The sequence below is a fragment of the Sorex araneus genome, chromosome 4, assembly GCF_027595985.1.
Source record: "Sorex araneus isolate mSorAra2 chromosome 4, mSorAra2.pri, whole genome shotgun sequence".
Classification (NCBI taxonomy): Eukaryota; Metazoa; Chordata; class Mammalia; order Eulipotyphla; family Soricidae; genus Sorex; species Sorex araneus.
Window position 1 is genome coordinate 218600425 of NC_073305.1, and position 14325 is coordinate 218614749.

A 14325-nucleotide genomic window follows, 5' to 3' on the forward strand; every position below is an offset into this window, starting at 1 on the left:
GGCAAGCCGGAGGTGGTGACACAGAAAATGCCACTTCCTGGGGTGTTTGGACCCCGGCCCGGTGGGGGTTGGGGCTCAGGCACCCCAGTTCCCGGGGCCTGGACATGGGGGAGGCGGCCCCCCAGGAGCCCTGGCCTAGCAGTGGACGTGGTGGGGGGGGGTGGACAGAGCAGCCAGAGGCGCCCCTCCCGCCTGACCCCAGACATCCGGAAAGGGGAAGTGGGGGGCGGCCCCCTGGGTGGGAGACAGCTGTCGGGATCCCGGCCTTGATCTCACAGGGCGGGGCAGGAAAAAACAGCCGCAGCTGTGCAGGCTGAGGGAGGCGCGTCTGCGTGTGGGGTGGGGGCTCCAGGCCCCCCCCTTCAGCGTCTGCTCTCGAGGCCCCTCGGGCTGGAGGCACCTTCCAGTGTCGCCCGCCCAGCTGCTCGGCACCCGGCCAGCGTCCTCCGTCCTTGGCCCTCCCGGGACCTTGTGAAGCCGAGTGACCTTGAGCCAAGTCCAGTTCCCGTTTGTGCTGGGGGTGGGGCTGCCCGCCAGGGCTGGGCGGAGGGAGAGGACAGCAGGGAGGATGCTTGCCTGGCCCCTGGCATCACACATGGTCCCCCTGAACCCTGAAAGCCGCCAGGAGTGGCCCCCAAACACAAAATGATAGTTTTGAGGGGCCGGGGAGAGAGTACAGTGGGTAGGGTGTTTGCCTTGCACAGAGCTGACCCAGGTTCGAGCCCCGACATCCCACTGGATCCCCGAGCACCCCCAGCAGTGACTCTGCAGAGCCGGGAGTGACCCCTGAGCATCACCAACGTGACCCCAAAAACCAAACAGAAAAATACAGAGTTTCTGGGCTACCCTGGCGGGGCGTGGGGGGCCGTGCATGGCACCTGGGCCGGGGCCCTGACTCGGGACCCTGGCTTGGCCACGGTACCATCTCCTGCTGCCGTGGGGCGAGGAGGGCTGAGAGTGGGCGGGGGCCCAGCGCACTGCACCCCGATTCTGCAGCAGACGATGATGCCCCAGGGCTCGGGTCAGAGAGGAAACACGGCCACGGGCGACAGAGCAGCTGCGGGAGAGGCGGGAAAGCGACCCGAGGGCTTTAATGTGCGGGCACAGCGGGGCGGGCCAGCTGCCGCGCCCAGGGGCCACTCGCCCCTGCCCGAGGGCACTGAACCGTTGTGGGGCGCCTGGTCCTGGTCCTGGCCGCCCGGGCCCCAGCCCTGCTGGGGTCTGAAGTGAGGTGCGGGCGGGGCCCTCAGAAGAGCCCCTCGCAGATCCTGCGCGTGTCCTCGGGCGCCGACACCGTGTAGCCGATTGTCCGGGGGTCCGAGAAGATCTCGTAGTCGTTGCCGCCCTGCAGACGACGCAGCGAGTCAGCCGGCTGCCCCCCGCGCCTGCAGCCCACCCTTCCCCGCAGCAGGGAAACCCAGGGCCGGCGCTGCAGGCCAGCGTCCACTGTGGCGCTGGGTGACGGCCTGGGTCACCCCACAGTGGCGTGGCGGGGCCCGAGGGGGACAGTGCACCTGCCGTGAACCCGCCCTGGGGCCCGGGGAGCCCAGACCCGCCTCCTAGGGGTCTCCTGTCCAAGTGGCGCTGCCCCCCCCCCCCGCCTCCAGCTCTGCTCGGCTCCCGTGGGTGCCCAGGGTCCCAGATGCCTCCTGAGCTGCAGCTGCGAGTCCCCTTAGCACCGAGGCCTCCCAGGGTCTGGGGGGCGGGGGGAAGAGCCCACCCACCCAGGAGAGGTGCCGTGTCGCCCCCTCCTGCGGGCGGCCACCACCGCTGCCCCCGCTGCGGAGCCACGTGGCCCTGCCGTGCGTCCACGGGCACTCACGGGCATGGTCTTGTCCCCGAAGAAGTAGATGGCCTGGAAGCCGTCCTGCTCCACGTGGCCCAGGCAGTAGCGCTTGTCCCAGCCCTCGGGGAAGACGTCGATGCTGATCTGGCCGCCTGCCACGCGCGGGGACAGACACGGGCCGGGGGTGACGGGGAGGCAGGTGACAGGCGCCGGGCGAGGGCCACTGCAGTGCCCGCAGGACAGGCCCCCCACCCGAGACAGGGCAGGAGGGAGGGAGGAGGGGAGGGGGCTGGAGACGCTGCTCGAAGGCAGGGTGGGACCGTCCTGGGTTCAAGAGTGTGAGCAAGGGGCTGGAGCGATAGCACAGCGGGTAGGGCGTTTGCCTGGCACGCGGCCGACCTGGGTTCGATCCCCAGCATCCCATAGGGTCCCCCGAGCACCGCCAGGAGTGATTCCTGAGTGCAGAGCCAGGAGGAACCCCTGGGCATCACTGGGTGTGACCCAAAAAAGCAAAAAAATTAAAAAAAAAAATAGTGTGAGCAAAAAGTCCGGACCCCCCTCTGCTCCCCCTGACCCCGGGGAAAGACGAGCCCAGCTGCTGGCAGCTCTGACCCGCGTGCAGCCGCGGCCCCCAGCCCACCTATGGAGAAGGTCACTCCCCTCCCGGCGAACTCTCTCCGCAGCTCCGCCACGAACTTCTCTCTGATGTTCTCTCTCTGAGGAGGGAAGTGACCAGCCCTAAGCGCCGGCCCCGCGGCCCCTCCCCGAGGCCCCTCCCCGCGGCGCGGGGGACCTGCCTTGTCCACCTCCGTGAACTCGAGGCGCTCCTCCTGGCTGCAGCTCCTCCCGATCGGGGACACGTTCAGCATCCCGCTGCGGAACTCGATGAAGGTGCCCCTGGGGGCGGCGGGGCCGTGCTGAGCCCTTCGCGGCCCAGGCGGGGGCCCCCCCGCCGTCCCGGCCCTCGCTGGCCGTCGCCGCCTCCGCTCAGCGCTGCGGGCCGCGCGCTCCGACGCCCCAGACCCACCTCTTCTTCGGGAGCTTGATGCCCGCGATGTAGCTCAGGCAGTAGTTGATGAGGTCCTGGACCAGGGCCTCGCCCAGGTGGCTCTGAATGTTCTAGAGGGGGGAGCACGGGCCGACACTGCTGGGGGCGGCCCGGGCCGGCTACCTCCACCCTCCCACCGAGGCCCGCCGCCCCTCTCCTCTGCGTGGCAACCTCGGGCGGGTTCCGGAGCACTTCCCGCGGCTGCACTCGTGAGTCTCATATTCGTGATCTCTCAGACGCTTCCCGGCAGGCCCGGCGAGTCCTGCAGGCACTTTCGCGCCCTTAAAGCGTCCACAGGCACGAAGAGGAGACGCCTGGTCCCTCTCGGCCGCCCGAGTGCAGGGCCGGAAACGGTCTTACGACAGCCGCAAGGCTCCACGCAGGGGGCGAACTGCCCCGCCCGCGTGTCACGCGCCCACTAGCTTGGGTCAGTGACCGTCACCCCCCCGCCCCCCGGGACCCGGGCAGCAGCTCGCGGTCCGGACCCACCTGTCTCCCCAGCAGCTTCCCGTCCTTGTAGGCGACCAGGCCGTTCTCCGGGAACACGTAATCGTATTTCTCAACCACTGCGACCCAAACAGAAGCAAAGTGCCGTGAGGTCGAGCCCGGGTTCGGATCCTCGACACAACACGAGTCCCGGCACTGATGCTTGTAAGCATCGGGAAGAGGCTGTCACCTTGAGGGCCGGGAAGAGTCAATTCTTTTTTAAAAAATTCTTTTTTTTGGGACAGAGCGATAGCACATCGGGGAGGGCGTTTGCCTTGCACGCGGCTGACCTGGGTTCAATCCCCAGCATCCCATAGGGTCCCCCGAGCACTGCCAGGGGTAATTCCTGAGTGCAGAGCCGGGAGGAACCCCTGAGCATCGCTGGGTGCGACACAAAAAGCAAAAAAAAAAAAAAAAAAAAAAAATTTTTTTTTTTTGCTGGGGGGTTGGTGGGGGCAGAGGATACTACCACGGCCGGGGCGCTTGTCTTGCACATGGCTGACCTGGGTTCACCCCCCAACACCACCGATGATTCCTGAGCCCAGAACTGGAGTGAGCGGTGCCAGGTGTGGCCCCCCCGAAACCAAGACTTTAACAGTGTTAGGGGCTGAACCAACGTGCAACATGCCCCGCGCGCACGTGCTCGGCCGCTCTGCAGCATCTCGGCCCTGAGCCTCGCTGGCCAAGGCTCCCGCGGGCACGGACGTGGCACCCAGGCCTGGCTGGCACGGCAGGAAGATCAGTAACACGGTGGCGCGGGAGGCTGGGCGCTGTATTCCGAGTCGCCGCCTGCAGCCTGCCCGCCTGCCGGGGACGAGGGGGCCACGCTGGCCCCCAGGCCTTGCTCGGGCTGAGCGCCAGTGGACTGTCCACTGCCTGAGCCTTTCTCTGCGGCGGATCGAACCCAGGACCTCACCAGGCAGCGTGCTCGGCGGCTGTGCCACGCCTCTGACCGGGGTCCAAGGCCGGGGCCCTCGGGGGGCTGACTCTGGCCTGAGCCCACTGAGCCCGACGGTCTCCCGCCCTGGAACCGGGTGGGCCCTGAATGGAAAGGGCCGTCGGGGGGGCCACGAGGCCTCCAGCCTGGAGGAGCCGAGCCTGCTTAACCGAGTGACCCAATACGTGGCCACTGTCATGGACCGGGACACGGACAGTCTGGCGGCCACCGCGCCTCCACGCAGCAGCGTCAGGGCCGTCGCTGGAAAGACACGCCCGCCCCGCTGACCCCCAGAGGCTGCCTGGGGTCAGGCCAGCCCAGAAAGGGTCTGAACTTTTTTCCTCCCCCCCTTGCTTTTTGGGATCACACCCGGCAGTGCTCAGGGCTGACTCCTGGCTCTGCACTCAGGAATGACCCCTGGTGGTGCTCAGGGGACCCTATGGGATGCTGGGGATCGAACCCGGGTCGGCTGCGTGCAAGGCAAACGCCCTCCCTGCTGTGCTATCGCTCCGGCCGGCATCTGGACTCTTAAAGCTGTGCTCCTTACATCCAGGAGAGCCCGCCTTTTCCTGTGGGGATGTGCCTCTCTGAATCCCCCACCAGAAAGGCACAGTGAGGACACAGAGACTCACATCCTTGTCCCCAGCCTGGGCAGTGGCGGGGGGAGGGGGGCTGCTGAGCTGAGAGAGAGAGAGAGAGAGAGAGAGGCCCAGCGGGTTTGACCCCCGCACCCCATCGTGCCTTAACCCAGGCTAGCAGGACAGGGGACAGCCCAGCCCCCAGAACAGCGGGCGGAGACGGAACCTCCCCGCTCCCCTCCCAGAAGCGCGTCCCCAGCAGGTGACAGTCCCGGCCTCACCGTCGTCTCCCAGCTGCTCCTGCATCTTCCCAAAGTCCGATCCGCCTACAACCCCGATTTTGACCTTCCGCCGCAGGGTCTGCAGGAAGGCCTCCATTTCCGTGGTGATCCTCTACGTGTGAAGGAGGAGAACACGGGCCATGAGTCCCGAGGAACCCCGGCGGAGAAACGGCAAAAAGCGATTGTCTCTCCCTCCGCTTTCCGCCCGTTGGCCCCGGGGCTGGCCAGAGCCCAGGCCCGCGCTGTGATGGGCACACATCACTGCCACGACGAGAGGCCACAGCAGTTGGGGCCGGAGGGGCTGCCCGGCCGCCAGGGCCTTGCACGTGGCTGAGCCCCAGCTCTCCTGAGGGTCCCCCGAGCACCGCCAGGAGGGATCCCGGCTCAGGGGTCACCCGTGCAGAGCCAGCGGTCAGCCCTGAGCCCCGTGGGTGTGGTCCCCAAACAAACCAACAACCACACACGGTTCCTCCTTCCAAAGAGAACACGCTACGGCCTGTGGCCGCAGTCACTGCTCCGCGCTGAGCTGGGATCCCTCCCGCCAGTATGACAGGATACACAGCCCCGGCCTTTTAAGGGCTGTCCCGGGCCTGGAGCCGTGGGGCCTAACATCAACAGTGAGGTCAGAGAGGAGGTTTCGGAAGCCGCCCCTGTAATTACAGAAAACCCGAAAGAGAAAACACCCAAACAAGAAAAAGTCCTGTGGGTAGACGGGGCTCCTCCAGGGAGTTTCAGAAGACGCAGTAAACCAGGAGGCAGAGAAGCAAGAATCACAAACACGAGGCCCTGCGTGACCCCTTTGGTATAGGAACATCTGAATTCTTGGGTCCTTTTTAAAAAAAATTTTTTTTTGGCCATGCCCCGCAATGCTCAGGGGTTCCTCCTGGCTCTGCACTCAGGGATCGCTCCTGGTGGTGCTCAGGGGACCCTATGGGATGCCGGGGATCGAACCCGAGTCGGCTGCGTGCAGGGCAAATGCCCTCCCCGCTGTGCTATGGCTCCAGCCCAATGTTTATGTTTTTAAGCCGGACCTGGCTGTGCTCGGGGACCTGACAGTGGGATACGGGGTGGTACCCAGGTGGGCTGCGTGCAAGGCAGGGCCCTGTCCACTACACTGTCGCTCTGGCTCCCTCTCGAAAACATGAGTCAGGGCTGCGGATGCAGCTCAGAGCACCCGCCTCGCAAGGAGGAGTTTGATGTCCAGCATCACAAAGCACAGGTGTTGGAGGGTTTGTTTGTTTTGGTTTGGGGGCCACACCCAGCAGTGCTCAGGAGTCACTCCTGGTGGAGCTCCGGGCCCTCTATGGGGTGCTGGGTTGAATCTGGATCAACCCCCTGCGAGGCGAGTGCCCTCCCCACTCGTACTCAGGGCAGCGCACCGGGGGACTCCTCACTGGGTCCTGCCCTCCCCGCGTAGACGCCTCCCGGGGCTCAGAGGAAGAGAAAGTGCAGAGGAAGCTGATGCTGGCAAAGCTACAGCTGCAACAGTAGCCAGCACCTGCAACACTGCACCCCCACGTGCACCGCCCCTTCACTCCTGCCAGGGGGGCAGGACTCCCCCTCCCCCCCCCCGCATGCACCGCCCCTTCACTCCTGCCAGGGGGCCAGGACTCCCCCCTCCCCACATGCACCGCCCCTTCACTCCTGCCAGGGGGCCAGGACTCCCCCCACCCATGCAAAATGACCCCTTCTCCAGCATCTCCCGTGCTGAGGAGCTCGAGGGGCCAACCCGGCGGTGCTCGGGCATCATTCCTGGCCATGCTCAGGGGACCAAATGGGATCAACCCCGCTTGGACACGCGCAAGGCAAACACCCTCCCCACTACTCTCTTTCCAGTGCCCCACAAGGAATCCTTTATGAACCAGCCCAGAAGAAGGGCGCAAGCTGCAGAGACTCAGAACTGGGGGGGTGGGGCCAGAGCCATAGCACAGCGGGGAGGGCATTTGCCTTGCACTCGGCCGACCCAGGTTCGATTCCCAGCATCCCATAGGGTCCCCCGAGCACCGCCAGGAGTGATTCCTGAGAGCAGAGCCAGGAGGAACCCCTGAGCATTGCCGGGTGTGACCCCAAAAAAAACAAAAACAAAAAACAGAACTGAGGTGGAATAACGGCAAAGACAGGCAGACAATTTCACCTTCTGCAAAACACGATCACTGGGGACAGCTAAGGGAGTGGAGCCTGCAGCAGGAGCCGGGGGCCTGCCTGTCCCGTGAAGCCGGGCAGGGCCCACCAGCTCCCGTCCTCTGTGGAGCCGGGCAGCAAACTCGGCTCTCCAGCACGTGAGCGGCATTCCCCTGGCCCCCGCACCCTTCACTTATCTGGTGTCCGTGTGACAGGAGTCGAGTCCTCGTGACAGGCCCATATGGCCCGCCAAGCCTCGTCACCTTCCAGTCACCAGAGAGCGTTGGCCCGGCCCTGACACAGGCACGCCAAGAATGTGCCACAGGCCGGCGGCGGCCTGGGCTTGGCTCCCCCAGGTGTGAAGGGAGCTGATCGTTTCTCTCAGGTGGGTCATTCATTCGGGGTGGGTTTCTTTTAGGAGTCACACCTGGCGGTGCTCGGGGGTTACTCCTGGCTCTGCACTCGGGAATCACCTGATGGCACTGAGGGGGGGGGGGCATCTGGGATGCCAGGGATCGAACCCGGGTTGGCTGTGCGCCAAGGCAAGCATCCTATCAGCGGTACAAAGCGCCCGAGGCCAGGGCGGGATCTGTTTTGGGGCCACACCCGGGAGTGATTGGGATTTACACTTGGCTCTGCACTCAGGAATCTCTCTAGGGGCTGGAGCGATAGCACAGCGAGGAGGAGGGCGTTTGCCTTGCAGGCCGCCAACCCGGGTTTGAATCCCAGCATCCCATAGGGTCCCCCGAGCACCGCCAGGAGTAATTCCTGAGTCCCATTCCAGGAGGATACCCTGTGCATCACCTTTTTGGGTGTAACCCAAAAAGAATAAAAAAATCACTCTAGCAGGGCTCAGCGGGGGTGGAGGGTGGGGTGGAACCGGGGTCGGCCACATGCAAGGCAGACGAGCACCTTACCTGCTGGCCTTCCTCCCCCCCGGGAGGCCGCAGCCCAGGAAGGAAGAGCGGCGGCAAAGAGGGCAGACCAGGAGAGGGCTGGCATCCTCGCAGGAGAGAGATCAAGCCTCCGAGACAAGCCCACTGCCTCGCCAGGCCTCAGGGAGCCGCTCCCCCTCGGCCCTGCAGGGGTGGGATGCCAGAGCGCAGGTTGTAGAAGGATTCGCCTGTCGGGGATGGAGCCGTTTTTGGCCGTTGACTACTGAGGCTATCAGAGAGTGGCTACCCACCCCTCACGATGGTCTTGTTCTGCTTTTTACAATTTCTCCTTTCTTTCCTTTTTTTAAAGAATTTTTTTTCTGTTTTCAGTAGAATATCTGTTTTCTTCTGTCCTTCACTTATTTGTGTGTGTGTGTGTGTGTGTGTGTGTGTGTGTTTTGGGCCACGCCCAGTGGTGCTCAGACCTGACTCCTGGCTCTGAGTTCAGGCACCACCCTTCCTTGGGGGTCCTGGGGGCCCACAGGTGGTGCTAGGGATCAAACCCTGGACTCTGGTCCCTAGAAACAGCTTTTTAATTTTTTTTTTTTTTAGCTTTCGGGCCACACCTGTGGAAGGGCTTACTCCTGGCGCGGCCTGGGGGGCTCTATGGCATGTGGAGGGTCAGACCCTGGGTCAGTCGTCGGCAAGGCGCCTTCTCCTCCTCGTCCCCGCCCCCGCCCAGAATGACGTTTCTTAGGCCAGCCTGACCAGTGGGTTTTGCACAGCAGGCCGTGCCAGGCTCTGCGCTTCACCTGCTCGAGGGGCTGCAGCCCAGCTCCGAGCTCCAGCACCCCCTAGGGCCCCCCAGCACGGCTGGGCCTAGGACAGAGCGACCCTCCACGTCCTGACTGCGCTTACCGACATCCCCATCTGTGACGGCGCCGACAGAGGCAGCCGAAGGCTGTCCAGGTTTGTCCCGAGAACACTTTTTTTTTTTTTTTTTTTTGCTTTTTGGGTCACACCTGGCGATGCACAGGGGTTACTCCTGGTTCTACACTCAGGAATTACTCCTGGCGGTGCTCAGGGGACCATATGGGATGCTGGGATTCGAACCCAGGTCGGCAGCGTGCAAGGCAAACGCCCTCCCCGCTGTGCTATTGCTCCAGCCCCCCAAGAGCACTTTCCATGTTTCACCAAGAGCACTGGCACCCGGAAGCAATCTCCCTATCAGTTGTAGATCTTTCCCCCACTGCTCGTTTATGATCTGTCAGGATGCTTCCTCTGCCGCTCTCTGTGCCCCTTCTCCCACATCCGGCTTCCTTCTGGGAGCCAGAATCGACTTCCTGGATCCTGCTCCCGGAGTCCGCTCACAGGGCTGAGGCCCGGGCCCAGTCCCTGGCAGCACCGGGTTTCCCCAACCCTGCCAGGAGCTGCCTCTTGAGCAATCCGTGGGGTGGAACCCCTGGGCGCCAGCAGTGCGGCCCCAAACCACATCCCCTCGTCTCCCCAAATAAGCAATGTCCTGAAGGTTCACTCTCGGGGCCAGAGCAAGAGACGGGCACTTGCCTTGCCCACAGCCACCCTGGGTTCCGTCCCGGCATCCCGCGTGGTCCCCCGAGCACCGCCAGGATGAACCCCCGGGCACTGCCGGGTGTGACCCAAAAAACACAAAAATTCAAAAACGATTTTTCGAATGCTCGGAGTCCACAGTCCACAACCCCAACAGCCTCTCCTGTAGGGTGCCGGGCTCCGGGCCACACCTGCTGTGAGATCAAGCTGGTGCCGGTCCCGGGAGTCCAAAGCCCGTGAGAATGGCCTTGAGGAGGATGCTCAGGGCCTGGGACGGCTCCAAGGGCGGGTCTGGGTTCCATCCCCGGCCCCGCACGGATTTGAAACAGTGGCCAAGACTCTCTGATCCGGCATGCCTTCGACACCGAGGCCGGGTCGTTGCCTCCAGGCCTCGTGGTCCGCAGGGACAAATGCATCTGCCCTGGCCCCCGGGCTGCTGGCCCGCGCGCTCTGCACCCGCGCGGGTGTGCGGGCGCCCGGGGTAGGGGGAGCATCCCCGGGGTGGGGGGAGCATCCCCGGGGTGGGGGGAGCATCCTCGGGCTCGGAGAAGGCGCTGGTGGCTAAAGGTCGGGTGGTCTCTGCAGCGCGGGCCTGCGAGCACGCCCCCCGGCCGGGAGGGACGCTCGGCGGGGCCTCTGCACTCAGGGTCCAGTGGGCGCGCGGCCGGCCAGGGCGCGCTCCCCGCGGTGCCCCCAGCCCCCGGCCCTCGGCCCCCGCCGGGCTGCCCGGGACAGTCTGCAGCCGTCGGCGAGGCTCCGTCCCGATCCCGCGGGGGGCGCGCGCGGTGGGGGGCGCGCACGATGGGGGCGCGCTGGGTGGGGGACGCGCACGGTGGGGGCGCGCGCCCCGGGCCGCGCTCTGCAGGGCGGGGGTCCGCGGGCCACGCGGCCGGCCGGGGCGTCCACACCGGCGTCCGGAGTCGGCGCTTCCCCATCCCGGCCCCGGCGACCCCCGGGCGCCGCCTACCTGCCGCGGGGCCGTCAGCGTCCCGTCCACGTCAAACAGGCAGAGCCTGCGGGGCGCCACCGCGGCCCCGGCGTCCATCGCTCCCGCGCCGACACGTAGGCGCCGCGCTTCCGGCTTCGACGCCTGGGCCGCGGGGCGTGTCGGGAAAGGAACAACCTTTGCCCCCCACCCACCTCCCCCGTCCCAGCGACACGTGTGTGTATATGTGTGTGAGTGTGTGTGTGTCCGTGTCCCGCCCAAGACTACAAGTCCCAGAATGCTGCGCGCCATGGCGACTGCGCACGCGCCCTCAGCGCTTCCGGGGGCGGGGCTGAGGGGCTCACTTCCGGCCGCCTCCGGTCGGGGGCCATGGTAAGGGCACAGTGATGGCAAAGGGGCCTGCGGGCGTGTGTTGGGGGTCGGGGTCCCGGCTGGGGGCAGCCAGAACCTGGCTTCTAACGGGGGGGCGAGGGGGGCTCCCAGTGAGAAGGGGGAACCTTGTGTCCCGGAGTCGCTCCTGGTCCCCGCGCGGAGGTCACGTGGGCCAGCCCCGCGTGTCCTGCGCGTGTTCAGCGCGTTGGGGCGGGAGAGCCGGGGTGGCGGGGCTTGCACAGATGCCGGGTGACCCGGGCTCGATCCCCGCCGGCACCGCATATGATGACACCCCCCAGCACCGAGCCAAGCCCTTGAGCGGCTGCTGGGGTGGCGACCCCCGCCCCTGGCCACACAGCTGGACCCTCGGCCCGTGTTCGCCCACAGCATGTTCTGAGCCCCCCACTCCAGGCAGGGGGAGGCGGGAGGCCGCGGGGGTGGTGGTGGGGTGGGATCCAGAGAGCCGCAGCTGGGGGCTGGAGCGATAGCGCAGCGGGGAGGGCGTTTGCCTTGCACGCGGCCGACCCGGGTTCGATCCCCAGCATCCCATAGGGTCCCTCGAGCACTGCCAGGAGTAATTCCTGAGTGCAGAGCCAGAAGGAACCCCTGAGCATCGCAGGGTGTGACTCAAAAAACAACCTCAATTGATTACAGCCCAGAGAACCACACTGGTGCGTGCTGCGGTCGCGCTGGGACCCCTGTCTGGCCCCGAGCACAGAGGCCCGTGTAGCCTGCAAGGGTCTGCGCCCCACAGCCCCTGCTCCAAGCTGGCAGCCCGGCAGGTGGCTTCGAGCTGTGGCTGTGTCTGTGCCTCTTGGCCGAGTGGACGCCCTTGAAGCGGCCGAGCAGAGGGGACCCGTTTGCCTGTCACCTCCCATCACCCTCCCAGGGGGCCCTTCCCTCTCTCTCTGTGCTCGGTGTCCGCAGTGGCCGCCCCTTTCAGCTTTCCTGCTGACCCTCCGTGGGGCCCTGGCCCTCGGTCTCTGGCCCTTGGGGGGTGGGACGGGGCGTCGGCAGCGGGGGCTGAGGGGGAAGCAGAGAGAAATGGTTTCCCGTCTCCCCCTCCAGGCTGCCCTCCTGATGGCCGGGCCGAGGTGGCTGGCCCCCGTGGCAGCACGGGCTGGACCTCTCCGCAGGCGGTGGTGCCCGGGCGCCGGGCTGGACCCCCGGAGGTGGCTGGGCAGCCGGTCAGCCCCGTCGGAGGAGAGACCGCCGGGCCCCGGCGCCGAGAAGTTCCACCCCGTCTACAGGTTCCCTGCCATCCGCGCCTTCGGCCTGCTGTCGAAGCTGAAGGTGGCCCAGACGGCGCTGACCGTGCTGGCCCTGCCAGCCGGCGCCTACGGGCACGCCCAGGGCCTCGTGCCGCTCAGCTCCCTGTACCTGGCCGGCGGGGTGGCCGGCTTCGCGCTGGCCATGCTGTGCTGGATGAGCTACTTCTTCCGGCGCCTGGTGGGCATCCTGTACGTGAACGAGGCGGGCACCGTGCTGCGCGTGGCGCACCTGACCTTCTGGGGCTGGCGGCAGGACTCCTACTGGCCCGTGGCCGACGTGGTGCCGCTGACCGAGAGCCGGGACCGGCCCCAGGAGCTGTTCGTGCGCATCCAGCAGTACAGCGGCAAGGCCACCTTCTACCTGCCGCTGCGCTACGGGCGCGTGCTGGACCGGGAGCGCTTCGCCAGGGTCTTCGGCGCGCTGGAGCAGCTGAAGTGAATGGCCCTCACCGTGGGGGTGGGGACCTGGAGGCCGCAGGAGCTCAGACCCGGGTTGATGGACCCTGGCTGAAATCCCCTCCGCGCTGTGCTCGTCACAGCACCCTCGCCCCTTCGCAGACGCCCTAGGCCGGGTGAGCAGGCGGCTGCAGGAAGACGGGGTCGGTCCGGTCCGGGTCAGTCCGGTCCGGCCATTCTCAGCAGCCTGACCCCTGGGCAGCCCATCCATCGGGGCTCCTGCAAGCCTTGGCTTCCACCCCTGCACGCCCTGATGGTGACCAGGGCCCCCGTCCCGAGCCCGCTGGGACCCTGGGCGCGGAGAGAGCCCGGCTCCCGCCTGGTTCCCCCCCCCCCCCCCCGTCACCCCGAGCTCTGAACCTGGAGGAGCGCCTGGCCCGACCCAAGAATTCAATTTCTTGATCACACTGTAAGAATTCAGTTTCTTGATTCAATCACACTGTAGTAAGTGACGCCTCAATAAAAAGTAACGGAGAAGTGCACGGGCACTCACTGGGGACACCGCGTGTGGCCCACACCGTGGCCGCTGCACCCGGCCCTGAGCGGTCATCTGAATTTCCTGTGGAGTTCCTAGGAGAGGGGGGTTGGGGGCTCCATAACTGACGGGCCCCCTGAGGGCTGGGGCGTGACACACCTCACAAACTTGCTGGTATTTCCTCATGGCGCCACGCCTTCCCCCCTGGCAACTTCCAGAACCTTCTCAGTGACCCAGACACTCGCCCCCATGGACAGGAAGTCCCCACCCTCCTGGTCCCAGAGCTGGGTCACCTGTGGGGGGGGGGGGTCCCGGTGTCCGGGCAGTGCAGCCCTGGGTGGCCTCTTACTGGCCGTGGGTGTGGGGGGGCGCAGACAGGTTTGAATGCCTGCTTCCGGTTCCTTTCCTGGGGCCTCCACTGGTTATGGGGGTCGCTGGGTCCCACTGGTCACTCTGCTGTCACTTTGTAGGGGATGCCTGACCCTTCCTCCGTGGCACCCTGGTGCCACAGTCCCAGCAGACGTCATTCCTTCATATCCATTTCCATTTTTTCCCTTTAGTTCTTTTTTTTTTTTTTTGGCCACACCTGGTGGTGCTCAGGGCTGACTCCTGGCTCTGTGCTCGGGGGTCCCTCCTGGTGGTGAGCAGAGGACAATATAGGGTGTGGGGGGATCAAACCTGGGTTGGCTGTACGTGAGGGAAATCTCCACGCTGTGCTCTTCACAGCACCTGCATCCTTTTGCTGTTCATTGTTTTTTTTGGGGGGAAGGGTGCACACCCAGCAATGCTCAGGGGTTACTCCTGGTTCTGTGCTCAGGAGTCACTCCTGGCGGTGCTTGGGGGACCATATGGGATGCCGGGGATTGAATCCAGGTCACCCGTGTACAAAGCAGATGCCCTCCCTGCTTGCTGTGCTATTGCTCCGGCCCGTTTTTGTTTCTGGACCACACCTGGCTGGCAGTGCTCGGGGCTGACTCCTGGCGATGCTCAGTGGCCCTAGGGGTGCCAGGCACGGAGCCCAGGTCAGCAGCTTGCGAGGCAAGCACCTCACCTGCCCTGTTCTCTCCCCATCCCCGACATCATTTAAAAGAATAAAAGAGGGGGCTGGAGCGATAGCACAGCAG

At 65.6% G+C, this 14325-nt stretch overlaps 2 protein-coding genes across 4 annotated transcripts; one reads left to right on the forward strand and one right to left on the reverse strand.

The window, feature by feature from the left end:
- Positions 1–1066: 1066 nt before the first annotated feature.
- On the reverse strand, positions 1067–10863 carry PMM2 (phosphomannomutase 2). 3 transcript variants are annotated; one of them, XM_055136831.1, is made up of 9 exons: positions 10649–10842; positions 8155–8316; positions 5117–5228; positions 3324–3400; positions 2814–2905; positions 2584–2683; positions 2427–2502; positions 1823–1938; positions 1067–1345 (listed from the first exon to the last, which is right to left on the reverse strand). In XM_055136831.1, exons 3-9 carry the CDS (start codon positions 5211–5213, stop codon positions 1247–1249), a joined length of 657 nt encoding a protein of 218 aa, XP_054992806.1. In that variant the 5' UTR covers positions 5214–5228; positions 8155–8316; positions 10649–10842; the 3' UTR covers positions 1067–1246. The 3 variants fall into 3 exon arrangements, with proteins under 3 accessions (XP_054992806.1, XP_054992805.1, XP_054992804.1); XM_055136830.1 differs by having other exon boundaries at positions 8155–8360; XM_055136829.1 differs by lacking the exon at positions 8155–8316 and having other exon boundaries at positions 10649–10863.
- Positions 10864–10881: 18 nt separating this feature from the next.
- Positions 10882–13203, forward strand: TMEM186 (transmembrane protein 186). The gene is made up of 2 exons (XM_055136832.1): positions 10882–10999; positions 12068–13203. Exons 1-2 carry the CDS (start codon positions 10997–10999, stop codon positions 12707–12709), a joined length of 645 nt encoding a protein of 214 aa, XP_054992807.1. The 5' UTR covers positions 10882–10996; the 3' UTR covers positions 12710–13203.
- Positions 13204–14325: the final 1122 nt, after the last annotated feature.